Consider the following 26,509-nt stretch of genomic DNA (forward strand, 5'->3'; position numbering starts at 1 on the left):
CAGAAACTAATGTTGTAAAATGAATTGTAATAGAAACTTTACAACACCTTAAATATTTTACAGGGGGAGAAAGGAAACCAAGGGGAAAGAGGTATCCAGGTACATTGACTTTGTTTTTCATTAAATATTGTTTAGCATATCATATGTTTACTAGTAGTCAAATATTAATTCAGTTTGAATTAATTTTAATGGGAACATTATTGGACTACGGGCTGCAGGTTGAAGACTTAGTTCAGGAAATCACATCCCAGTGTGAACTCACCAGCACAATGTTGTGAAAGTTAGTTTCAGCGTAAGAGTGGCATTTTCAAATGTATTCTAAAATAACTTAATTGCTCCCACTGCCTGTAGTGGGTGTGGGGGGTAGGGCGGTGTCCACAGGTAGGGTAATGACGAACACTCTTGAAAATCCAAAATAGGTCTCTGAATCTCTAATGACATAAAATTAAGATTTTCCTCAGTATAGTGCAAAAGTGACTGACACAGTCAAGAGCAAGGGAGATCCAGTTTGGAAATGAATCTTGAAATATCTCTTTGTTCGTTCCATTAACAAACTCAGTGATCATTGGATTAAGGATTTTGACTGAGTCCGTTTTAAAGATGCAACTTTGCTATGGGGCTTATTTCTTTGCGTTATTTTCTCTGCTTAATGAGAAATGTGCAGTGTTCAAGAAAACCTGCTTCTTTTCTGAAGGGACAAAAAGGAGAAGGAGGAAGACCAGGGACTCCAGGCCAACAGGTACCATTAAAAGAATACACAGTTTAAGAAAACTGCATTTATTTTGCTTCTTCAGAAGATAAATGCCATTTACAAAGGTAACTCTTCGAATCTAAACAAATGACCTTAGATATATTTACATGTAAATAGGGTTACAAGGACTATATAAAATGTCATTAAAATATCGTTTAAGAATCTTTAAAATAGTTAACATAATGAAATTAAAAACGAAGTGCATGTTGAAAAATAGAATAGCAAGCAGAGAAAACGAACAAGATTTGTTTGTATCAAGAGGCTGAAAAGGTTGAGGGGAGAGTTGTGTAAAGATAAAGAGCTATGTGATAGCAAAATGTAATTATATCATTGCAATAATAGGATGATACTGCTTCTATTTTTGGAAGATTTATTTAAAATAATTTATTTTGCATTATTATTGATCAAACAATAATAACCTAAAATCCAGATACTGGTGTAATAATGGAAAAATTGTTTCAGGCTTCTAGGACATTGCTTGTAAGTGTCAAGACCAAGACTATAAAAGTTATTCATTCACTTTTGTGTTTATCGTGCAACATATTCATAAATTATTGCATTTAAAGATCCAATTACTTTCATACTGGAAATCAAGTCCATTGTTAACATCTTCTCTACTCATAAATTACAGATGTTTCCTGTTTCTGCTGCATATCAGCTAATTCCTCTTTTCTTTAACCTTGTTCAAATATATTTTGATTATGTCATACTTGGCTATGTTAACATACCACAGGAAATAGCTGTTAGTTGTAAGTGTAAGAACTTGTTAACTACATGCTTTATGTCATGTCTAAATTGCAAAGTACTTACTAACGGTGCAAAATTAAAAATTAAATTGTGGAAAAAAAATAGTGGAACCCACACACCTACTGGGTGGGGTCCACTGTCCCAGATGGTAGCACACAGACCACTTACAGGCAGAAGGAGTGACTCTTCTAGAACCTAAGCTGAGAGCCACGCTGCCTTTAGCAGAAGGTAGTAGAGGCTCAAGGTTCATCATGCGCTAATCTTCAGAGATCCCAAGTTCAGTTCCTCCTGTCAGCATTACAGTAGCTGTGAGGGTTGCTCACACAATCAGTGCACCCATGATTCCACCACATGCCTGTTGGGGGGGGGAAGAAAAAAAGAGGAGCCATGTTCAGTGAAGCCATGGTAGTGCCACCTTTGGTTCCTTTTCTCAGGGGTTCTGAGATACAGCTTCTGCTTCCAGCAAGGCTCCGTAGGAATTCCATCTGTGAAGGTGGCTGAGGTGATGTGCCGTCCTGCCATGCTGCTTCACGGCCAGCAATATCTGTGTGCCTTATGGCAGACAGTAGGTTGTTAATCCTTTTCCAGCATTGCCGTGTCCTCTCCCGAGACTGACTTTGTAACTCAAGGGCCGTGTCTACACTAGCCCCAAACTTCGAAAGGACCCCGCCTACTTCGAAGTCCCCTTATTCCCATCTGCTCACACGAATAAAGGGACTTCGAAGTAGGCAGGGTCCTTTCAAAAAGGAGCCCAGTTGGGACGAGCCACGCGGTGGCGATCCGCATCAATTTCGAAGTGCTGCAGCCGCCCGCATGCTAATGAGGCGCTGAATACATATTTCAGCGCTTCATTAGTAAACTTCGAAATGGCCATTTACTTGGCCATTTCGAAGTTTGGGGCAAGTGTAGACATAGCCAAGAGGTTTATGCCTGGATTGCCGGCAGCCAAATCTAATTTAATCACAGCCTGGATCTGGACATCAATGTGCAACGATTTAGTCATTTGGTTGCACAATGATCCTGTTTTTTTTTCTTTAGCTTTTTATTGAGGTAAAACTTAGCATTAATTGTTTCTTGTAAGAAAACTAATGCAAATGCTTAATATACATGATGTATGATAATTTCCTTAATGATCTTCTAGTATATTAAGATATACTAATTTTGAAGACCCTAATTATGTTTGTTGCCTGTCTTATATACCTCACATGTAAGAATTCAGATTTATTTTGAAATAAACCTTAGTTAATTTGCATATCAAACATTCTGGCTTGTTCACTCCCAAAGTTAGTAAAAAAAAGTGGTGTCCTAACAGTGGCTTAACTTGGTTTATTTATTTTCCACATTTAATTTCAAAAGGGAGCAAATGGATTGAAAGGAGAAAATGGAGAGGTATGTACCATTTTCTAATACTCTTTGCCAATTGTCTGAATAATGACTGTCATGTATGTTAAAGGGTATATAATGGTTAAGGAAATCAGTGCCTGAAAAGGCAAAGAAATATTGTTTAAAAAGCGAGAAAGGGTTATAGGTTTTTTTCAATGGAACTCAAGATAAAAAAGAATTTGAAGATTTTAAAAAAAAAGGGGTTAATTAAAAGAAAAATAAATAAGGAACCAATGGACTAGACCTTAAACTAAGAAAACTTTTTTGTTTTTCTGGAGACTGAAGCCCCGCTATTTTTAACACTAAAACAAAATCTATACAAGGGACAACTTTATTTGGTGACAGTATGTCATATGAGACTGACCCATCCACTGGGTATGGTTTTTATCTGACTTCCATTGGTTTTACAGTAGTATGACACTGTCCTTGAGCTCCAGTTTGAACAGAGTTTTTCTGTGAGGGGTCCTATATTTTGGAATTCAACCCTTCTCTAGGTCTTCTAGGGGACATCTGCATGATAGGGTTTTCTGGCAAAACTGGCATTTTGTCAGCAAAACCCGTGGAGTGCCTTTACACAAAATGTGCTTTGTCAACAGACTGTTGATAAAAGCCAGCACATCCACTGGTAGCGCTGTGCCTCTCTGTCAGATTTCTGTTGACAAAACCCATGCAGACATTCTGGGGGCCTTTTTCTTGACAGACAAAGCTCCTGGGCAGCCCTGTTTGATGAGCTTCCAGTTGACACTTGTGTCGAGAGAGCGGCTGGACAGTCTGGCCACTCGCTATTGACAGAGCTGATTGCTCTTTTGATCTTCTTTTATGTGTGGACGTGATCTGTTGACAGAAGTTTTGCCAGAAGATCTCACTCAAAAGTAACGTCTGTCAACAGACTGCTGTAGTATGAACATAGCCCTAGAGCCCAGATTTATTAGCCTTCTGGGGACACAGCAAGAATCATCTTTTACTTTCTTCTCCTGGGCTACAGAAGAGAGTGTGGGTTGAAGTGGATATGTTTTTACAGTCCTTTATAGAATTCGTGTTGTGCTTTTTAGTTTATAACACACCTGCTCAGGGCACTGGATGGGTGCCTATAGTTCTGTTTATAACTAAAACAGTTTAGTTCTATTTTTTACTAAAAAAATAAAATATCTAACGAACAAGCTTCATTGTAGTTGCTCCTGGTTCACTGTAGCATAAGTTAAATCAGTGTACATGTGCCCTGTTTCACCTTTAATTGGAAATTTCTTTACACAATCAGCTTTTGGCCCTTCCCTGCTGAGTTTTGCATAAGGAAGTTTTGTTGTATTTCAGTAACTGAACTTGTTCTTTAGGGCCCCCCACCACCCAGTGAGCTGAGTACTTAAACAAGTGCGCAACTATAAGCAGCAAAATAATACTCTAGGTTTCAGTAGAACTATGGCCTTAAAAATTACACTTGTACTTAAGTATCTTGTTGAAGCCTACTCTGGCTCAGTAAAAGATTGTCAAAGACTCATTCAGCTTTCCTCATCTGATCTTCCTGCATTTTCTAAACCATCCTAATGCTGAGGTATATTTTTATGGGATATAGACATTTACATTTTTTCTAATACTATTTGTAATAATTTTTTCCAAACATAGAAGACTTAATTCTGTGTGTTGATAAGAACCATGTAGTTGACAATATAACCTTATTTTAATTTCTTTTACAAAATATTTTATTTTAGTACTTTGTATAAAGGAACTGTTTTAGTATAAAATCTCTCCAATTAGCATGTTACAGCATTTCTTAAACTCTTCTTTTTTCTTAACTTGCTTCTGCCAATAACAATAGATGTGGCTGGCCGTTACAAGAGCAAGATTTGCTGCAGAAAACATTCTTTCAGCAGTTTCATCTTATTTCTTGGCACACACTTCAGGCTGTTGTGCTAATGATTCCAGTATTTTGTCTTGAGTTCTTATGTTGGCTTGCTGCCTGTTGTTTTGTTCTACAGTAGATATCATTTTCTCTAGGTTGCATTGTTCTCTTCACAGCCCTTTTAAAATTTATTGCAAAATAAATTAACTTATAAGTATCTAAATATGCTCTCTAGCTATAAAACAATTAAAATAACAAATTGTTCCCAAGTACCAAAGATATTTTCTAGTGTTATATTTGCACAAAAATTTGTATGGAACTAGTTAACAATTATACATTACAAAATAACTAAATAAATAGTCTGATTTTTCAGTTGTCAGCATATGCAGCTTCTGTTCCAGTTAAAAGCAGTTGTAAGGGCTCTAAACCTTGACAGTCTCCAAACCTTAGCTGACCAGGACGATTTGTTAAACAAAAAAGATTTTTATCTGGATTGTGTAAAGGAGTCTACACATTTAGATAGCGTTCTTAGTTAATGCTATTTTCTATTAAATAGTGAGCATGCTTTGAATGTCAAGGGGTCAAGGTACAACTCATTTGAATTTTAATCAGCATTTGTTTGTTGATGGTGCATAAGAAAATTTCCAATAATCTGTGTTGCCAGCATAAAAATATTAGGTAAAGAGTAATAATTTTGATAAATAAGTAAAATCTTAATTTCAAACACACATGGGCCGTGTCTACACTAGCCCCAAACTTCGAAATGGCCATGCAAATGGTCATTTCACAGTTTACTAATGAAGCGCTGAAATACATGTTCAGCGCCTCGTTACCATGCGGGTGGCCGCGGCAGTTCGAAATTGACGCGGCTCACCGCTGCGTGGCTCGTCCCGACGGGGCTCCTTTTCGAAAGGACCCCGCCTACTTTGAAGTCCCCTTATTCCTATCTGCTCATAGGAACAAGGGGACTTTGAAGTGGGAGAGGTCCTTTCAAAAAGGAGCCCCGTCGGGACGAGCCACGCGGCGCCGAGCCGCGTCAGTTTCGAAGTGCCACGGCCGCCCGCATGCTAATGAGGCGCTGAATATGTATTTCAGCGCTTCATTAGTAAACTTTGAAATGGCCATTTGCATGGCCATTTCGAAGTTTGGGGCTAGTGTAGACACGGCCATGGAGTGCTATCCTGCTGAGTAGGAAAGCGTTGGTTTTCTACAATTATTTTCTAGGATGGCACTATCAAATAAACATATGAGAGAGATGATAAAGCCGTTGACTTGCCACTAGCAGAAAAGCATGAACTAACTCTGTTTGGTTTAATTGAACTCTAGGGATTACTAGCTCTAAAAATGTTAGGGGATAGATTTTGATTAGTCCATGTGTGGATGTAGGGAACAAGGCTCCAGGAGCCTTTTCTCTTCCTGCACTTCACTCAGACATCAAGCACAATCACAAAGCCCTTTAGAGTCCCTGGGATGTACAATGACCAAAGTGCAGAGCTGTCCAGGTATAGAGCAAGAAGCTGCTGTAAAGTAAAGGATGCTGCAGTGACTATGCTCTTCCAGCATGCAGGAGAGCTCTGGAAAGTTTGTCCTTCTCTATGACAGTGAAGAACTGGACTACTTTTATAGTTGGCTATGCCAAAAAGGCTTGAGTTAGCCATGATACTCTGTTGTAGGGTGACAAGTATCGGAGAGGTAGCCATGTTAGTCTGTATCTTGGAGAACAACAAGAAGTCCTGTGGCACCTTATAGACTAGCAGATATTTTGGAGCATAAACTTTTGTGGGCAAAGACCTGCTTCATCAGATGCATCGTGTTGTAGGGTGATCTAATAGTAGTGTACAATGAAATTGAATATTAAACCTGTAGCTGCTTTATTTAAAAAAAAAAAGACTAAAGACCTTTTAAACATTCTTCCATTTCCCAAAGGAATATTACTTACTTGGCAATATAAAGTCTGTTGCTTTGTTAATGCTCTTCCCTATATCATATCTGGAAAAGGTGAAATGTGTTTATAAAACTCCTGTTGAAAATGTGCACAAGACCTATAAAAACCTGAAAGGAAAAACTCATAAAGGGACAAAAATTAGACTAATTTTAAACCTGGGAGTGTACTATATTCCACTGCAGTAGTGGCTTGTTGGCTCCAAGTTTGGAAAGTAGTCCAAATTAAAGCTGTAAGTAGTTGTATTTAGAGGAATTATTGCCTTAATGAAGTTCCTTATTTCAAAATGTTTTCCAGCATTGGCTTAAGCTTACTTAGGAAATTGACTATTGTTATTATTAATTTATTTGAGAATTACTGAGGTCTGGGAAAAGAACTGGCACAAATCAAACTAAAGTCTTCTCCCCGTGCCCAATCCTAGATGGTAGAGATATAGGGTGAAATTTGTCTCCATTGTAGTCAATAGAAGTTTTGTGATTTATGTCAGTGGAGCCAGAGTTTCACCCTTAAGCTATGTCTACATTTGTGATTGTGTACAGAGAACATAATGCAAGCTCCCCTTGCATGATAAATAGTCGTACAAACATTAGGCACTGGTAAAAGACATGCAAGAACTTTGAGGTAAATACATGGCTCTCTTGAGATAAATACATGCTGAAGCAGTGTCTTCTGTGTCTACAGTAATGTAGCAGTCTACTGCCTCTCCATTTCAGGAGCCTTTCTCTGCTATGTGTAGCTACACATTATAGTCTGAATGCAGCCTGATTTTCAACGCAGTATGTTGCTACACATACTTTGTATGTCTCCACTAGCATACACAACACCTAACAAGAAGATTTTGTATTGTTGTGTATTAATGGTAGTATCATCAGAAGAGAGCCATTTCATATTTTCTTTTCATGTTACTGTTATACAAAATAGTTCTAATTAGGATTAAAATGGCATCAGAACTAAGAAAAGTAAAGTGGTTTTCTGTAATGGTAATTTATTTCAAAGTAACCTTATACTGGTAAGGTACACTTGAATTAAATTTAATTTAATGAATTTAATGGAGTGGACCATTCTGTTAGTGACTTAAGAGTATGCGTGTTACTGAAAAAAAATATTCGCACCACTATTCAAAGGGAAACAGCCGAGCTGTCTTTTGTATTCAAATTCGGCACATTAACACATGGTTTGAACTGGGATGGGAATTTTCCGAGTCATTATAGGGGCTCGTCTGCATACTTGGCTTAATCTAATTCTTGACCTTCCCCCTCCCCACCCCTCCACTCTCTGGTTTGCTCGCTTTGATAATTTTTTTTCTGATTTGTCCTCTTTGCTTACTGTTTTTGGTTCTCTGTGCCTTAAATATTGAGTCTGTTCTGGTATGGCTATGGTCTGAAGAAGTGGGTCTGTCCCACGAAAGCTCACCTAATAAATTATTTTGCTAGTCTTTAAAGTGCTACTTGATTGCTTTTTTGTTTTGATAGTATATAGACTAGCACGGCTCCCTCTCTGTTATTATTGAATTAAAATTAAAATCAATATTTGGATTTTTGTAAATTATTTTTCTAGAGCTGGATCTGTTAATAAACACTCCCTGTCAGGATGATCTCCAGGAATGAATTAATTCATACTGAATTTTAGGACTCCATCTCAGGGAGGTGCCGCCAGCCCTTCACAGTGAAGATTATTTTTAGATGTGGAGTCATGTGAATCATAGAATAGTAGAACTTGAAGGGACTTCAAGAGGCCATCAAGTCCAGTTTCCTGCCCTTACAGCAACACCAAACATCAAATATTTATCTAACCTGTCCTTAAATATCTCCAGTGATGGGGATTCTACAACCACCCTAGGCAATTTATTAGGAGATTTTTCCTAATGTCCAAGCCAAACCTCCCTTGCTGCAATTTAAGTCTGTTGCTTCTTGTCTTAGCATAAGAGGCTAAGGAGAACAGTTTTTCTCCCTCTTCCTTGTAACACCATTTTAGATGCTTGTTCCTTCTCAGCCTTCTCTTTTCCAAACTGAATAAACCCAATTCTTTTAATCTTCTCTCCTGGGTCATATTTTCTAGACCTTTAATCATTTTAGTTGCTCTTCTCTGCACCCTTTCCTATTTCTCCACATTTTTTCATAAAATGTGAGACCCAGAACTTGACACAGTACTCCTGTGGAGGCCTGATCCACACAGAGTAGAAGAATGACTTCTCATGTCTTGCTCACAGCACTTCTGTTAATGCGTCCCAGGATCATGTTTGCTTTTTTTGCAACAATGTCACACTGGCTCATATTCAGCTTGTGATCCACAGTGACCCCTAGATCCTTATCTGCTCTACTCCTCCCTAGGGAGTCCCTTCCCATTTTGTATCTGTGAAAGATCTAGGTTACTGTTTTGTTACCTTTTGATTTCAGAAAGGTGAGAAAGGCGATCCTGGCATTAGAGGCTTCACTGGACAAAAAGGAGAGGCTGGTGTTAATGGTTTGATTGGACCTTCTGGTCCAAGAGGACAACAGGGCGACAGAGGGCACCCAGGGCCACCTGGAGCAGATGGAAAACCTGTACGTACAGAACCTGACAGTGCAGTTTTCATCACTTAAAAAAACAAGAACAAAAAACCCAAAAAAATACTTTCTATGGATGTTTTTTTTTTTTTTAACTCTTCTATATTCAATTTAGGGAAGGGAATTTTCAGAAGAATTTATTCGGCAGGTTTGCACAGATGTACTAAGATGTAAGTCCCAAAGATTGCAGTGTATTTTTTAATTTTTAATTTAAAATGGTCTGACTAGTTTCATGATAATCCCTTGTCTAAGAAAACTCAAAACTAACATAATGGACTGTCTAAAGCTTCTTATGCTATAATTAAACACCACAGTAATAATGTCTCCAAATCTTGCCAGTCTGTAGACCTTAATACATCACCACTTTCACCTCCATCTCCTCAGCAAAAATGTTTTGCGTTCGGTTATTATATGACAATTAATTTATATTAAATCTTTTTATTCATACAGTTTGATATTTAGTTATTTTCGTCTTTCATCGTAATGTGATCTCAGTGCCATTCTCAGAACAGTCTAACCTATTTTCATTTGAATTTTCCTAGCCCAGTTGCCAGCTATCTTTCGGAGTAGAAGGCTACAAAACTGCAACCATTGTCAATCCCAAAGTGCTTCCCCAGGACTTCCTGGTCCACCGGGCTCAATAGGCCCAGTAGGTCCTAGAGGTTTTTCTGGCTTGCCAGGAAATGATGGTGTTCCAGGCCTTCCAGGACCTCCTGGGAGTCCTGGTGTCCGTGGGGCCAAAGGTAACTGCATGGGTATCTCGTGAAGCATATAACACAGCTCCTACTTTTTACGTGTTCCATTCTGAATGTACTTCAACAGTTAGCAGGAGACAGTCGAGAGGGCCCACACTATGAAGTCCAGTTCAAGATACAGCACTCATTTCCATAAGATGAGGGATGTTTTCTGGTTCTAGACATTTTCGAGAGATGTTACAGAACCTGGATCAGAAGGTTTTTCAGGGGTCGTTTCAGAACCAATGTTTGGGTCCACGTTGTTTAGTGAGGTACAAAATTGTGGCTTTCTCTCTATTTAGCATTTTATGGGATTTGACCTTGTGCCTATACTTCTTGTCTCTTTAAGGGTTTTGTCGTGCCTTATATATGCATAGTCTTACATTAGGGGGTATATAGAGCAGCACCACCACACCACTGTGAGGGAGAGTGCCTCAGAAAATTTCCTGGCAGGTAGTTCAGTTACTCTGTTGTACCAGCCTAGCCTTGTATAGTAGTCCTTGCACTCAGATGCACGCATATAGGCCTTTCTAGATTGGACAGCTGCGCTTGTGCCTGGCCTTTGCATGGTGAGCACTTTGCAAATATTTAAAGATATTTTTTCTTTGGCTTCCCTGAAGGATAGCCTATCAGCAAGGAAAGTGCTCCCCTGCAAGCAATAGGTCATTGCTAGAGCCAGAGGCAGATTAGTCACTGAACAAACAGGGCCAGCGCCTGGGGTCCCCAGCTAATTGAGGGGCCATGGGGAAAAAAAGGCCTTCTGACCTCCTCCGTCCAGCATTTTTGCTGGAGAGCAGGACCAGAATTAGGGTACAGGGACTTGCCCCCACCCCACCCATCCAGGACTTTTGTCAGTAAGTAGGGTTGGAGCACAGGGACCCCACTCCCTGGCATGAGTGCAAGGGTAGGGTGGAGGGAGACTGAATGCAGAAGGGGAGGAAAGGGGCCCCCCTTGCTCTGGACCAGGGGCTCAACTGTGTGATCTGCCTCTGGCTAGAGCTAGTCGAAAATTATATGATCTGATTCTGCTTTGTTAACATTTTATTTTTGTCCTGACAAAGGAGGAAAAGGTGAAATATTAACACTTTTCGCAGAATAAATAGTTGAGAAAAATTTTCATTTGGTAATGTCAAAACATTTAATTTCAGTCAGCTTGACAGAGAATTGAGAACTAGGGTCATCAGGAACTGGGGAGGTCAGGCAGCCTCAAATTAATAATTAACTGGCCCAGAACATTTTGATTCCTTTGAGCAAAATATATTCGTTTGGAAATACCCAAAGTGACTTTTTTTTGTCTGCAGTATCTAAATTTCCTGTGGCAAATTCCAAAATCAAAATAATATTTATAATTGGAAAAGACATTTTGACAGAAAATTCCCAGCCAGATACAGCCATTTCCTTCTAAACTACTTCTGAATATAGAAGTGAAGCAGTTTTGGTTCTGGTGTATCTGAGAATATCTGCCTGTCTAGTTTTGTTTCCCTATGAGAGTAATAACTGCTCTTAAAGATTGTATACTCAATGAAAACCAGCTCAATTGATCACCCCAAGAAACAATACAGATTGGTTCCTCACTGGATGTAGTCTAGTCTAAGTAGATCAGAAATGTGCTCCAGTGAGCTGCATTTGAAACTGACTGATACCTCGTACCACCTGACGTCAGTCAAGGAGGTAGAAATAGGGGTATCTTAGGTCAGAGTTTCTTGTAGTGGTTGACTGATGCTGATTGAGAGAATTTTCCAGATGATAGGAGGTCAATATTTTCTAGCATATTACTAACACTTCCACTGTGTACTGGGCACTCAGAGCCAGGACGGGTGGCTCTCATCTTCTGGACTCCAAATCACGTGACCTTATGCAAACGATGTGCTGGGAATTTACATATGTGCCTCATTAGCCTATTTCAGGCTGTTAGTTAGCATGGCACTTTCTCTGAAAATGGTATGTGTAGAAACAGCCAAATAGATTTCAATAAATTCTCCAATAAAAATCATTATACAGTAATCATATCAGCTAGGCTTGTGAGCTTGTCAAATCTGATACTTAACTAAGTTACACCTAACCTTTATGACTCCTTCCTAGGGAAAAAGGGAATCTGAACCACAATCCGTGTTTTTTGTTTTTTTTCACACTCATGGTTCTTCTTGGCTGAGGATATTGGGTGTTTTCTCCACTATTAAAAGGCTTGCAGTCTGTTTGGCCTCTTAAAAAATGCAGAGTCATTCTCTATCTTTCCTTCTTACTTAATTTCCATTCACACAATTTATTAGGGGATTTTTTAAAAATCTCTGTAGTAGATTGATATTTTCCTCCACTATTTTGCTTATTTGGAGTGGCAGGGCATTAACTGGGAAAGTCTGGGAAAATTGCCATTTACCAGTGGGAATGCATGAGAGCCAAGATGCAATGTTTCATTATATGGAAAAAATTAACGAACTTGGAAATGAGGAACCCCTAGAAAAGATATTTTTAATCTTGTAAAGAACATTTTATAAACCTCTGAGCTCAAATTTTGGACAGCAAAAGATTCCCAAGAAGCTGCAGTTTTTGCTGTATTCCTGCATTATAAACCAAAATGGTTTAGCTGTCTTGTATCTTTTAGATTTCATCTTGATTCTCTGAAATACTTGTTTGCTCACTGTTACTTAAAGATTCCTCAAGAATATAATTAACATTTGAGACAAGGAAGGTGTTTCACTTATAGAAGCATAGACTACTAGAACTGTAAAGGACCTTGAGAGGTCATCAAGTCCATTTGCCTGCCCTCACAGCAGGACCAAGCAGCATCTGGATATTTTCTGACAGATGCTTATCAAACCTGCTCTTGAATATCTCCTAAGATGGAGAATCCATAACCTCCCTAGACAACTTATTCCAGTGTTTAACCACCCTGACAGGCAGTTTTTCCTAATGTCCAACTTAAACTTCCCTGGTTGCACAAGTGCCATACTAATATTGGAGCATATTAAGAAACAATTTGGCTCTTCTAGTAAAGTCAACTTCTATGTCTAATTATTTTCTCTGTGTATGATTTTCCTCAATGTCCTAATTGTCTTTTCTTGTGTTTGAAATAATATATGTAACCTACTTGCATTTCACTTAGATGTGTATCCCTTTTTACCACAGGTCTGAATTTGATGTGTGTTTGTCTAAACTTCACTTTCTAGTATCTGCTTTGAATCCATTACTTGTCACTTTTTCTCAGTGTATCACCCTCTTGAATAGTTTATGGCTTACTCATTTGCATTTTATATGTTTTCTCATAATTAAATTCTAATGAATGTTAACCTAGATTTTTCTGATGCCTAAATTTGTACTGCAGTTACGTTCTAATGCTTTTTACTACTTGTTACCCTATTCTGTGCCTTTTCAAGTAACAGTACTTTTCTGTAATATTGGCCACAATTCAGCAAAGTATGTAAGCACATAATATAATCCTGTGACTAGTTCCCTTGATTTAAATAGGTCTATTTATTTAAAAAAAATCATAGAACTGGAAGGAAGCTTGAAAGATCATCAGCTCCAGCTGCTGGCACTCATGGCAGAACCAAGAACCATTTTCTAGATCATCCCTGACAGATGTTTTTCTAACCTGCTCTTAAAAGTCTCCAGTGATGGAGACTCCACAATCTCCCTAGTGCTTAAGCAACCTGACAGGAAGTTTTTCTTAAGGTCCAACTTAAACCTTGCTTTGTGCAATTTAAGCCCATTCCTTCTTGTTCTACCGTCAGGAGTTAAGGAGAAATTTTTTTCTTCCATTTCCTTGTGATACCCTGTTATGTACTTGAAAGCTGTTTTCCTGTCCCCTCTGTCTTCTTTTGTCCAGATTTAAAGGTTTGTGTTTATTTAATCTTCCCTTGTAGGTCATGTTTTCCAGACCTTGAATCGTTTTTGCTCTTATCTGGACTTTTTCCAATTTGTCCACGTACTTCCTGAAACTCAGAACCCAAAACTGAATACAATACTTCTTGCTTACAACACTTCTGCTTATACATTCCAGAATGATGTTCACTTTTTTTGCAATAGTGATATACTGTTGGCTCATATTTAGCTTATGGTGCAGTATGACTGCTACATTCTTCTTCGAGTTGTCCCTGTGGGTGCTCCACAGTAGGTGTCAGGCTCACCCTGGCGCTGCAGGTAGGAGATTTCCAAGCTGTATCTTGTCAGATCGCACATGTGTAGAAACACGCTGGCCCTCTGTGCACTTTTGGTCACATGCACGATCTGGTCCACGCCAGTTCCTCTCAACTGCCAGCGGCTGCATACGGCCTTTACTTCAGCTCCAACATCTGAAAAAATAAAACCCTTTATGTGTTTTACTGGTTGCTAGTTTTTAAGAACTGTTCCTTAAAATCTTTTACTGTATATAGTTTTTACTTTTTTAGGAAAAAAAAAAAAAGAGAGAGAGAGAGAGAAGTAGTAAGGAGAGAGCGGGGGAGAGCTCTGCCACCAGAGTTTTCTTATCTCTAACATAGCCCTGTTAATACTTATCTACAGACTGTTTTGTTGTTCTTAGTACCTGTTAAGTACCCTCGTTAAAGTTAAGCTACGTTAAATTATTCAAAAAAAAAAAATCTCCGTCAGGCTTCAAGAAGTGTGAGTCATGCGGTGAGTCTATGCCTGCCTCTGACGGCCACAGCAAATGTATGCGCAGTCTGAGCGAGGCCCATGTGCCTCAAAAGTGTCCTCATTGCTCTAAACTCACTGCTAGAGCGAGGAAGGACAGAGTAATGAGGCTGAATATGATTTTATTTGATAAGGCTCTTTAGCCTGAAACAATTGAGCTGACTTCCTTCGAAGGCCTGTCAGCGCCTCAAAAGCAGAAGGCGACTTCTCTGACCTCCACATGTCATAAGAGGGGAAAAAAAAGTCTCCTACTCGATCCTTGCCTGTACTATCCATGACCAGGACAAGTGAGACACAGAGCCCAGACGCATCTATATCCAAAGGAGATGCTAGGCCCAGGGGACAAAAGACATTGCCTGGGTCTCAGACTTCCAAAAACAGGGCACTGAAGATTCTGCAGGCATCTAAGCAGCGGGTGCCGGAGACTACAGCACTGAGACAAATAACCCTGGAACCGAGAGCATTGGAACTGGAGGCCCTGGAACAGGGACTTGCGGCGCTGAAGACTTCCGGTTGTGTGGAACTGCAGGCCACAGCACTGAGTGCAGAACTGATGGCACCGATACCCATGCCGAAACCTTCGGCACCGGGGAAAGCATGTTCTAAGACATGGGACCGAAGCCCCTCCCTGGACCTCTTCATTATACCATCCTCTCTGTCTCCAAGCTCTCCTCCAGAATCATACATATCAGAAAGACCCTTGACACTACCATCGCCTTTCCTTAGGCCACTGTCTCCATTTCTACGGCCCCCCCTCTCCCTGGCTCAGGCACCCTTCACCTGAGATTCAACAATTGCATCAGCTACAAGGATACCTGTACAGGGTATCCCCACCCCCGTCTATATCATCTAGACCGTCTCATTCCTTCCACCATCATGGATACAGGCAACACTCATGTTTCAGATCCTCACCACCAGGCTCACGTCCCTGCCACTGTGTACGCCCATGCTATCGGGAGGACTATCACCGGCACTGATCTTACTCAAGGTCCAGGGATAGATCCACACATCCATGCCCCTCATATAGACAATCCTCATCTGTCCCCTCCAAGGGAGAATCCAGAACCGGTTGTCGATCCCCCATGGAACACTTAAGGGAGCTAACACAGGAAGTATCTGAGAAACAGACAGAGGCATATCAGATGGATGCCTTTTCATCCTCTCCAGATGAGGTGGTCGTCCCAGGCAGTCTATCCCTCCAGGTGACCTTGGACAGTGGGGTTATGACTCAGGGCACCAACAACATGGAAGACTGTCTAGGCAACATACCAGCAAGGTTGTAACCCTGCACCACAGGCAGCAAGTTTGACTACTGTGTGGAGGACTGCGACACCACACCCATCATTCAGTGCCAACAGTCACCTCATTCCCTGTTTCAGCACTGCCTCAGACCATTCTACCGGCAGTGGGAAAATATCACCACAGACAAATGGGTACTGGAAATTATTGCTGCAGGACACACCATCCCATTCTGCACACTTCCACCAACAAAACACCCTACCTAGTCCCTCCTCAGGGACCCGTCTCACGAGACCTTGTTAAAACAAGAGGTCGATCACCTAATCTCCATAGGAGTGATGGAGAGAGTCCCAGACAAGTTCCAGGGGAAGGGTTTCTATTCACATTACTTCCTCATGGAAAAGAAGACAGGGGGCTGGAGGCCAATACTAGACTTATGGGCTCTCAATCATTACCTCCACAAGCAACGTTTCAAGGTGGGTACTATTACTTCTATAGTCACAGCACTGGATGATGGGGATTAGTTTGCAGCCCTTGACTTACAAGATCCGTACTTCCACATAGCCATTCATCCTGCACACAGGTGTTTTTTCCGTTTCACTGTGGGCACAGAACATTTCCAGTACAAAGTTCTGCCCTTCAGCCTGTCTTCAGTGCCCAGAGTCTTTACAAAGACACTCTCAGTAGTGTCGGCTTACCTGCATTGTCAAAATGTCTTCATCTTCCAATACCTGGATGACTCTCTCTTAAAAGGCGCCTTGCGAGTAGATGTCTTACACATGATCGATATTACTGTAAAGACGTTCCACTCCTTGGGCTTCATTATCAACTTCCAGAAGTTGACGATGGAACCTATGCAGGACGTAGAGTTCATAGGAGCGTGCCTCGATTCCATCACAGTGAGAGTGTATCTACCTACTGTACGTTTTCATGCTATCCAGTCTCTGATTCAGGTGCTGGTAGGCAGCCCCACAGTACAAGTATTAACTTGCCTGCAGCTTCTGGGACACATGGCTGCCGTCACATCTGTGGTACAGAATGCCAAGCTGCACTTTCCGTTGCCTCCGGCAACGGCTGGCAACCGTGTATGTACCAATGAAACATACCACTCACAAGAAGGTGTCACCCACAACAGTGGTGCAAAAGTCACTGAGATGGTGGATGGACCCCCGGAATCTGCTATTGGGGTCCCCTTTCACCAACCGCAAACCATGGTTTTTCTTACAACAGATGCTTCCCACATAGGATGGAGCACATATGGAAACGGATCAATGCAAGGGCAATGGTCCCACAGACAGGAAGCAATGCACATAAATAGAAGAACATAAGAACATAAGAATGGCCATACTGGGTCAGACCAAAGGTCCATCAAGCCCAGCATCCCATCTGCCGACGGTGGCCAATGCCAGGTGCCCCAGAGAAGGAGAACAGAAGACAAGTGATTTATCTCCTGCCATCCATCTCCTGCCCTTGTTCTGAAGGCTAGGGCACCATACTTTATCCCTGGCTAATAGCCATTTATGGACCTGACCTGCAAAAATTTATCAAGCTCTTTTTTAAACCCTAATAGAGTCCTGGCCTTCACAGCCTCCTCGGGCAAGGAGTTCCACAGGTTGACTGTGCGCTGTGTGAAGAAAAATTTCCTTTTATTAGTTTTGAACCTACTACCCATCAATTTCATTTGGTGTCCCCTAGTTCTTGTATTATGGGAAAAGGTAAATAATTTTTCTATATTCACTTTCTCCACACCATTCATGATTTTATATACCTCTATCATATCGCCCCTCAATCGCCTTTTTTCCAAACTGAAAAGTCCCAGTCTCTCTAGCCTCTCCCCATATGGGACCCTTTCCAAGCCCCTAATCATCTTAGTCGCCCTTTTCTGAACCTTTTCTAATGCCAATATATCTTTTTTGAGGTGAGGAGACCACATCTGCACGCAGTACTCGAGATGTGGGCGTACCATAGTTTTATATAGGGGAAGTATGATATCTTTTGTCTTATTATCGATCCCTTTTTTAATAATTCCTAACATCCTATTTGCCTTACTAACTGCCGCTGCACACTGCGTGGATGTCTTCAGAGAACTATCCACTATAACTCCAAGATCCCTTTCCTGATCTGTCGTAGCTAAATTTGACCCCATCATGTAGTACGTGTAATTTGGGTTATTTTTTCCAACATGCATTACCTTACACTTACCCACATTAAATTTCATTTGCCATTTTGCTGCCCAATCACTCAGTTTGCTGAGATCTTTTTGTAGTTCTTCACAATCCCTTTTGCTTTTGACTGTCCTGAACAACTTGGTGTCATCTGCAAACTTTGCCACCTCACTGCTTACCTCATTTTCTAGATCATTGATGAACATATGCTGGAGCTAAGGGCAGTGTTCAATATATGCAAGCACTTCCTACAATACCTATGACACAAAGTAGTCGGTGTCAATACCGACATTTCCACAATGTATTGTCTCAATCGGCAGGGCGGAGCCAGAAATTGTGCAGTATGTGTGGAGGCTGTCCGCCTGTGGAACTCGTGCATTGCAAACGACATAATCCTGAGAGCTTTATACTTACCAGGCACCAGCAACATGCAGGCCAACTGGCTGAGCAGGCACTTTGCTCAAGATCACGAATGGGAGATCCATCCTGATCTGCTTCAATGTATCTTCAACACATAGGGGTTTCCGCAAATAGATCTGTGTGCGACCTACAACAACAAGAAATGCCCTCAATTTTGTTCCAGAGCAGGCATTGATCCAGGTTCATTGGGGAATGCTTTCTTTCTGTCATGGAAGGGCCCCTTACTTTATACATTCCCTCCTCCAATACTCATCCACAAGGCCCTGGAAAAGGCAAGGATGGAGAGGGCATGCTTGATACTTATGGTCCCAGCATGGGACCATCAACACTGGTTTCCCCTGCTACAATGTGTATCGTGCTGCCAACCACTCCCCCTCCCAATTGTTCCAGACCTCCTCACACAGAACTGGAAGCCTTGAGGCACCTTTAGGCTCAAACATTACGCCTCAAGGCATGGCTAATCATTGGCTCAGTGCCTTAGAGACTTTAGGCTCGGAAAGGGTTAAAGAGGTCCTAGAATGCAGCTGACAGGCATCCACCTAGAAGACTTATGTGTACAAGTGGAAACGCTTTACTTCCTCTTGCTTATCCAAGCAATTGAACCCCCTAGAGGGCCTGGTTACCACGATGTTGGATTATCTACCTGGATCTAAAACAAGGGGGGCTCTCCCTGCCATCACTAAAGGTCCACCTGGCAGCTATATCGGCCCTCCGGCACACAGTAGACGGAGCAACTGTCTTCACCTGTCCTGTTACAGCACGGTTCCTGAAGGGCCTCATGAATTTATATCCTCCTTGCAAGCCAATAGCGCCCTCATGGAGCTTAGATCTGGTTCTGGACACGCTGTCTAGGCCACCCTTCAAACCCCTAGCCACCATTTCACTTTGCCTACTTACCTTAGAAAACAACATTTCTTCTCGCTATCACATCTGCCGGTAGAGTAAGTGAGTTGGCTGCGGTAATGGCGACCTCACCCTATACAACTTTCTCCAAAGATGCGATAATACTACGTTTACATCCCGCAGTCCTCCCAAAGATCTCCTCGGAGTTCCATATTAATGAGCCAATAATTCTACCATCCTTCTTTCCTAAGCCACATACCTCAAATAGGGAGATACGGCTTCATGCACTTGATGTGAGAAGGGCACTGAACTTCTATATACACAGAACCAAACCCTTCCAAAAGACAGACAGACTGCTGGTGTCACTTGCACACAGATCAAAAGGAGAGGGATTATCCTGCATAAAGATGTGCTTCTCATTACATAAGACCCCTGTACCAATTCTGCCCAAGTCTCACTCCACTAGAGCAATGGTGTCTTCGACAGCCTTCTTCAGAGGAGTCCCCTTGAAGGACATTTGCAGAGCAGCAATGTGGTTGTCCTATGACATGTTCGCCAAGCACTGCGTGCTTCATTGGCTACTGGAGGAGGATGCGAGCCTACTGACAGCAGCCCTCTCAGGAGCAAGCCATACATAATCTGATACCTACCTCCATGTTTTTGGGTCACTGCTAGTTAGTCACCTACTGTGGAGCACCTATGGGGACTACTCGAGAAGAAAGAGAAGTTACTCACTTGTGTAGTAACGATGGTTCTTTGAGATGTGTCCCCGTGGGTGCTCCACTACCCACCTGTTCCTCCCTGCTTCGGAGGTCCACTTTGTTTTTCAGAGGCACCTGGGGTGGTCATTTTGAGGAAGTGGCGCAAACTGCATCACACACGACCAAAAGCGTGCGAAGGGCCAGTGTGTTTCTACACATGCGTGATCCGATGAGATACAGCTTGGAAATCTCCAATCTGAGGCCCTGGGGCGAGCCTGACACCTACTGTGGAGCATTCACGGGGACACATCTCGAAGAACCATCATTACTACGCAAGTGAGTAACTTCTCTTTCCTTTCTGCGCCACTTCTTCCTAGGTGGTCATTTCCCATTTTGCATGCGTGCAACTGATTGTTCCTTCCTAAGTGGAGGACTTTGCTTTTGTCCTTATTAAATTTTATTCTATTTACCTCAGGCTTTTTCTCCAGTTTGTACAGATCATTTTGAATTGCAAACCTATCCTCAGGAGCACTTGCAACACCTCCCAGTTTGCTGTTATCCAGCTTGACTGTGAATCATTGATAGCTACTCACTGGCAATGGTTATCCAATCAGTTATGCACGCACGTTAGAGCAGCCATCCTAGAATATTCAGTTTATTAATGAGAAGGTCATGCAAAACTGTCTCAAGTACCTTTAAGTGTGGATATACAACATCTACCACTTCCCATCTCTCTGCCAGGCTTGTTCTGCTGTCAAAGAAAGCTATCAGGTTGGTTTGGCATGATTGGCTCTTAACAAGTCCATGCTGACTAATATTTGCCATCTTATCTTCTAGATGTTTGCAAATGTATTCCTTAGTGGTTGGCTTCAGCATCTTTCCTGGTAGGGAAGTTAAGATGACTGGTAATTCCCTGGGTTGCGCTTATTGCTGCTTTTATAGATGGACACTGCATTTACCCTATTCCAGGCTCCTGGATCTTCTCCTATCTTCTACAACTTTGCAAAGATATATCTACTGGCTAAGATATCTTTTCAGTCAGCACCTTGAGTATTCTTTGAGGCATTTCATCAGGTCCCGGTGATTTGAAGACCTCTAGCATGTCTAAATCTTGTTCTTTTCCTATTATAGCTTCTGAACCTACCCCATTTTCACTGGCATTCACTGTGGTAGGTGTACAATTGTCACCAACCTTTTTGGTGAAAACCAAAACAGTTCTTAAAAACCTCCATCAGTTCCACATTTTCTGTTACTGTTTTTTCCCTTTTTGTTGTGTAAAGGGTCTACCCTGTCCTTGGTCTTCCTCTTGCTTCTAATGTATTTGTAGAACATTTTCTTTTTACCCTTTGTATGTTTAGCTAGTTTGAGCTTGTTTTGTGCCTTGTCCTTCCTAATTATGCCCCTACATTCTTGTGTTTTTTGTTTGTAGTTATCCTTTGTAATTTGACCTAGTTTTAACTTTTTTTTGTGAGACTCTGTTACTTTTAGATCACTCAAGATAGCCCGGTTAAGCCAGGATGGTCTACTGTCACACTTCCTATTTTTTCTACACTGGGCTCTTGTGCCTTTAATTGTGTCTTCTTGAGAAACTGCTGCCTTCAGCTGTTTTTCCTCTTTCACTTGCTTCCCATGGGATCTTACCTACCAGCTCCCTGAGTTTGTGGAAGTCTGCCTTCTTGAAATCTACTCTTTTTATTTTGCTGTTCTCCTTCCTGCCATTCCTTAGAATCATGAACTCTATTATTTTATAAGCACTTTTCCCCATGCTGTTTTCCACTTTCAAGTCCTCAACCAGTTCCTTCCTACTTGTCAAAATTAAGCCTAGAAGAACTCCCAGCCCCCGGTAGGTTTTTTCACCTTCTGATTTGAAAAATTGACTCAAATACATTCCAAGACATTGTTGAGTAATCTGTGTCATGCTGGGTTAGTTTTTCCAGCAGATGTCTGGATATTTGAAGGACCCTGTCAACACCAAGTCCGTGCTTTGGGTCTTTTGTTAGTTGTTTTAAAAAACGCTCTTGCACCTCTCCTTCCTGGTCTGCAATAGATCCCTACCAAGGCATCACCCTTTCTTTTTTTTATCCATTTCATCCTTATCCAAAGACTTTCAAAAAGTCAGTCTCTACTTCCATCTCAGCTATTATCTATTCCCTTCCACTATGCCTTGCTCGCTCGCTCACTCACTCACTCACACACACACACACCCCTTCAAGAGCAATTACTTGCCATTGATTCTCTAATTGAAATTAAGTTGATAATTAAGGCAAGTGCACTGTGTAGCACTGATCAGTCACTCAGCTAGCCATTCCCCACTTTTCAATTTCTCAATGGAAAACCATGTTTAGTGTGCATATGTGTGTGTTTGGCACCCTACAGGGGCACCTGGAAAAAATGGAGAAAAGGGTAGCCAAGGAACTGGAGTTCCTGGAATACAAGGCCCCCCAGGCCCTCCAGGTAATGCATGTAGATTTCATTGCATGTGAATTATTTTGAAAATGTTATTAACTAAAATTAATATTATGGGATTAAGCCTAAATAGTTGTTATATTTTTATGTTATTTAAATAATATTTTTATGATGGTTGCCAGGAAGGAAAACATAGTGGATATGTGCATTTTTGCTGTTTTTAATTTGCTTCAGAATATGTTATTTACTATAGGATACGTATTTGCAGATATAAATTACTCTTAATCTCTATTTTTTGGTAGACTGATCTTTAAAATTAGCAAAATTCCCTTGAGGGAGTAGAAATAGAAATAAAACTCAATAGGCCTGATTTTAAGAAATGCAAAGATCCCAAGGACTTAACTGCCACCAATAGAAGCTGCAAGGGCCCTGAAAATCCAGGTTTACATACTCCTTAAACTGCATTGTAATTTCTTTTTCAAGGAAGACTGTATTTAGGACAGTAGCATGCTTTGTCAAAATATAACATTGATCCTGTGAAAAAGTTGAAGGATCTGATCCAAAGGCAGTTAAATCAACGGAAAGGTACTTATGGACTTTGGTTTTGGCCCACGGTGAGCCAGATTATAAGATAAACTAACACTTCACCAAAAGCTGTTTTAAGAATTTTTAAGAGCTTTTAATTTTGATTTTCAGTTTATTCTGTTTTTCATGTTGATTGTTTGCTTGTAAATCTTGATTAGAGTGAGGTAGACAACATAGGCAACATGATTATTTCAAACCAATATTTAATTTATGGTATATCAACTCTGTATATCAAACTGGGGCCCCTTTTTCTGAAAGAGCAGTGGTGTTTAGCTTAGTCCAATATTAGAAGCCAGATGCAAAACTGTGAACTTCCCCGAAGATCTATGGCATTTGACTCCAGTATATGTTATCCAGGTCCTGAAGGTCCACCAGGAATGAGTAAAGAGGGACGTCCCGGAGAACCTGGGCAGCCTGGTAAAGATGGAGATCGTGGGAATCCTGGTGTTCGAGGAGAACCTGGACCCCCAGGAATTTGTGATCCATCTTTATGTTTTAGTGTAATTGTAGGAAGAGATCCATTTAGAAAGGGACCAAACTATTAATTTACAATGACTTAATCCGTGAAATAGGTATGGTGCTTGTATTTTTTTATGGTCTTTCAAGTCTCAGGAAGATGACCAGCAATAATCCCCTAAACAGGAACAAAAGTACCTCTGGTTTAGTAAAGCAATAAAAATTACAAAGGTTATACATTCCATTTTAAAAGAATCTCCATATCGGGTCTTTAGATACACAACTAGCATTGATTAAGTGTCAAGGGCTTTCAGAGAGACATTCAATTTTAACATGAATAAATTTAACCATGATATTGGATTTTTATTTTATTTTATTTTTTTTTTAAGTATTTAAGTGCCCGCTTACATTCCTGCTCCCATTGAAGTCCATTAACCAGTGCTAGATAACTTGTGTTGACTGTAATGGGATCAGGAGTGGGCTTGTAAATGTTTATTGATCAGGTGTAAATTACTGTGAAATGTTTCACATTTAGCCTACATATACAATAATTGATTTTGAAAGAAAGTGTCTAGCTGTTACTACTTATGTGTGTGACTCTCATTGGTTTATGTACATTTTATATTTTATAGCTCAAGGCTTTCCATTAGCAAAAGCATGTGTCTAATGTTTGTAATACAGAGAGAGAAATATTTGGCTTTTTATTCCAGTAATTTCACCCAATTACGTACCGAAAGATCAGTATAAAATGGATATTTAATATATCTAAGGACTAGGGTGAAATGGAATGTGGCTGAGTTTTCACGTCAATAACACATTTCAAGCTAAAAAAAACCAAACCTAAATTAGTTAACTTATATTAAAATTGCATTATTTTAAAAAATATTAATTGGTTTGCAGCTGCAGTCTATCAGGGATAAAAAATGTTTTGTTTTGCACAACAAACTTCAGCAATCTTAGAATATTCAGTAAAATTACAGATCTTAATTTCATCCCCTTTGCTGTACTCCACTGGGACTGCAGATGGCAAACATAAAAAGCAGGATTACAGGAAGAAAGGTCCTTGCAGTTGCTTTGTTTTCCATTTTAAGCAAAGTTTGTTAAATTGCTTTGTTTTCCATTTTCAGCAAAACATTTGTATGCTAATTTTCATTGTATGCAACACAAGCTAGAGATATTTCTTGCACTTTGTCTATGTCTACACTACCCTGGAAGATTTGATCCGCTCAGGGTTGATCTTCCAGAGTTTGTTTTGCACGTCTAGTATGGATGCATGAAATTTACCTCTCGGGAGTTGCAGTTGACCCCGTGCTCCTCACAAGATGTGAGGAGTAAGAGCGGTCGATGTGGAAAAACTCTCCCGTCAACCTTCCCCAGTAGAGTGGGCCAAGTTAGCTGAGCATACATACATCAATTCTAGCTATGCAATTGCCATAGCTGGAATTGCATATTTGTGGTCAATACTTTGCCTAGTGTAGACGTAGGCTAAGTAAAAAGCAGTTGCATGGTTCCTATTAGAATTTGAATCCACTTTTAAATTAATGCACAATCTTTGTATTGCACTTAACAAAGATTTATATGACTTTTCTGTTGTGTTTGTTTTTCTATTGCCATGCTATGAAAATTTGATAGTAAGCTTGACATTCAAGGTAAAATAAAATTTTGGAGAGACTTGGTGGTGATGTGATGAATAAATGCAAGGGGTTTTTAACTGGCCATGCTCTGCGATAGCACAACAGAATATATATTTTGCTCCTAGGATAGGTATTTATACCTGGGGGTTGCTCTTCTCTTTGGTATCCTTCCATCTTCTCTAAATAAAACTCAAAACAGAAAACCCTCTAAAAAGAAGAACAAATCTCTCATCCCCATACCCAAAAACTCCCCAAAGCCTTTTAATCATGTAGAATCTTTGTCTCATTCCCTTACTCACATTTTGTAGCTGATTACTGCATGAGCAGTCACACTGACCATATGTGGAGTTAAGGTAATATTCAGTCCCAGTAAGGGTACCAGAATCTGTCCCATAGAAATGGCATCATGTCATATGTTGTTAAAATCCTAATTGTTGGAAAATTAATATCTAGATTTTCAGGTATTTTATATTAATATTCTCAAATGCTATATTTTTTAAAGTTTAGCTCACTTCAATTTGAAATTTTCACTCACCCAATTAAAATGAAAATAGAATCACTGAAACCAAAGATGGAAACATCTTAGTAGATTATATCTTGTTCATCTCCCTGCCAATGTTTAAATGTTCCTATTGTATATTAAGTATTCTCCAGATAACAAGATCCATCTGTTGCAGCAGAATAAACAAAAATCATTGTAATAATATTCTTAAATTCTCTTAGAACACTTGATGCCAACAAAATAGGGGAAAAGGAGAACCAATTAATATACTTCGTATGAACTTCAAGAAAGCCTTCACTTCTCTCAGAAAAGTGTATTAAGCAAACCAAATAGATGTGAAGTGACAGACGAAGTATGTAATAGATTAGAAACTGGATAAGAAACAAAGATAAACCATGTAGAAATTATCTATAATCAAAATGGAAAAAGTAAATGTGGTGCCCAAGCATCTATACTATTACCGGTGTTTAGTATATTAATGATCTAGAAAGGGAGTGAACAATATGACAGCGAAATTCACAGGTGACAAAGTTTGTTTTGGTTAGTCTAGATTAGAGAAGGCTATGAAGAATTTCACTGGGACCCAAAAAATCAAAATAGACAGTAGAATGACAATTGAGATCATTATTGACAAGTATGAAGTAATGCACATTAAAGGAATATTCGAATTATTTATACATAAACTTGGAAGAATTAGATTTTTATCAGTGTATATGTCGGTAAATGTCATTTTCACTGTACACACTAACCAACAGAATATTTCTGTCAATAATCAAATTTTACAGCTAGGCAAACTAAGAAAAATGCTGTTTACTAGGATTTAATTTAAGGATATTTACTTTGTATTTTTTGACTTGTGATGTTGACAATTTGTGTTTTAACAATTATAAAACCAACTTTTTGAATTTGAGTCTATTGTCTTAAAATTGTTTGACTCATAGTTTTGCACAAGTGTGAAAATTTAAATCAATATACAATTAAAAATGCTT

General features: G+C 40.1%; 1 protein-coding gene across 1 annotated transcript in view; it reads left to right on the plus strand.

Annotated features, from left to right (window-relative positions):
* The window catches only part of COL21A1 (collagen type XXI alpha 1 chain), a 203,010-nt gene extending 177,955 nt beyond the window's left edge, over window positions 1-25,055 (plus strand). The window contains exons 23-30 of the mRNA XM_074991138.1: window positions 64-99; window positions 695-739; window positions 2,855-2,887; window positions 9,057-9,203; window positions 9,322-9,376; window positions 9,749-9,949; window positions 22,314-22,391; window positions 23,286-25,055. Coding sequence (XP_074847239.1) covers window positions 64-99; window positions 695-739; window positions 2,855-2,887; window positions 9,057-9,203; window positions 9,322-9,376; window positions 9,749-9,949; window positions 22,314-22,391; window positions 23,286-23,473 — 783 coding nt within the window. The 3' untranslated portion in view covers window positions 23,474-25,055. The remainder of the gene's footprint in view (window positions 1-63; window positions 100-694; window positions 740-2,854; window positions 2,888-9,056; window positions 9,204-9,321; window positions 9,377-9,748; window positions 9,950-22,313; window positions 22,392-23,285) is intronic.
* Window positions 25,056-26,509: the final 1,454 nt, after the last annotated feature.

This window comes from Carettochelys insculpta, chromosome 3, assembly GCF_033958435.1.
Source record: "Carettochelys insculpta isolate YL-2023 chromosome 3, ASM3395843v1, whole genome shotgun sequence".
Classification (NCBI taxonomy): Eukaryota; Metazoa; Chordata; order Testudines; family Carettochelyidae; genus Carettochelys; species Carettochelys insculpta.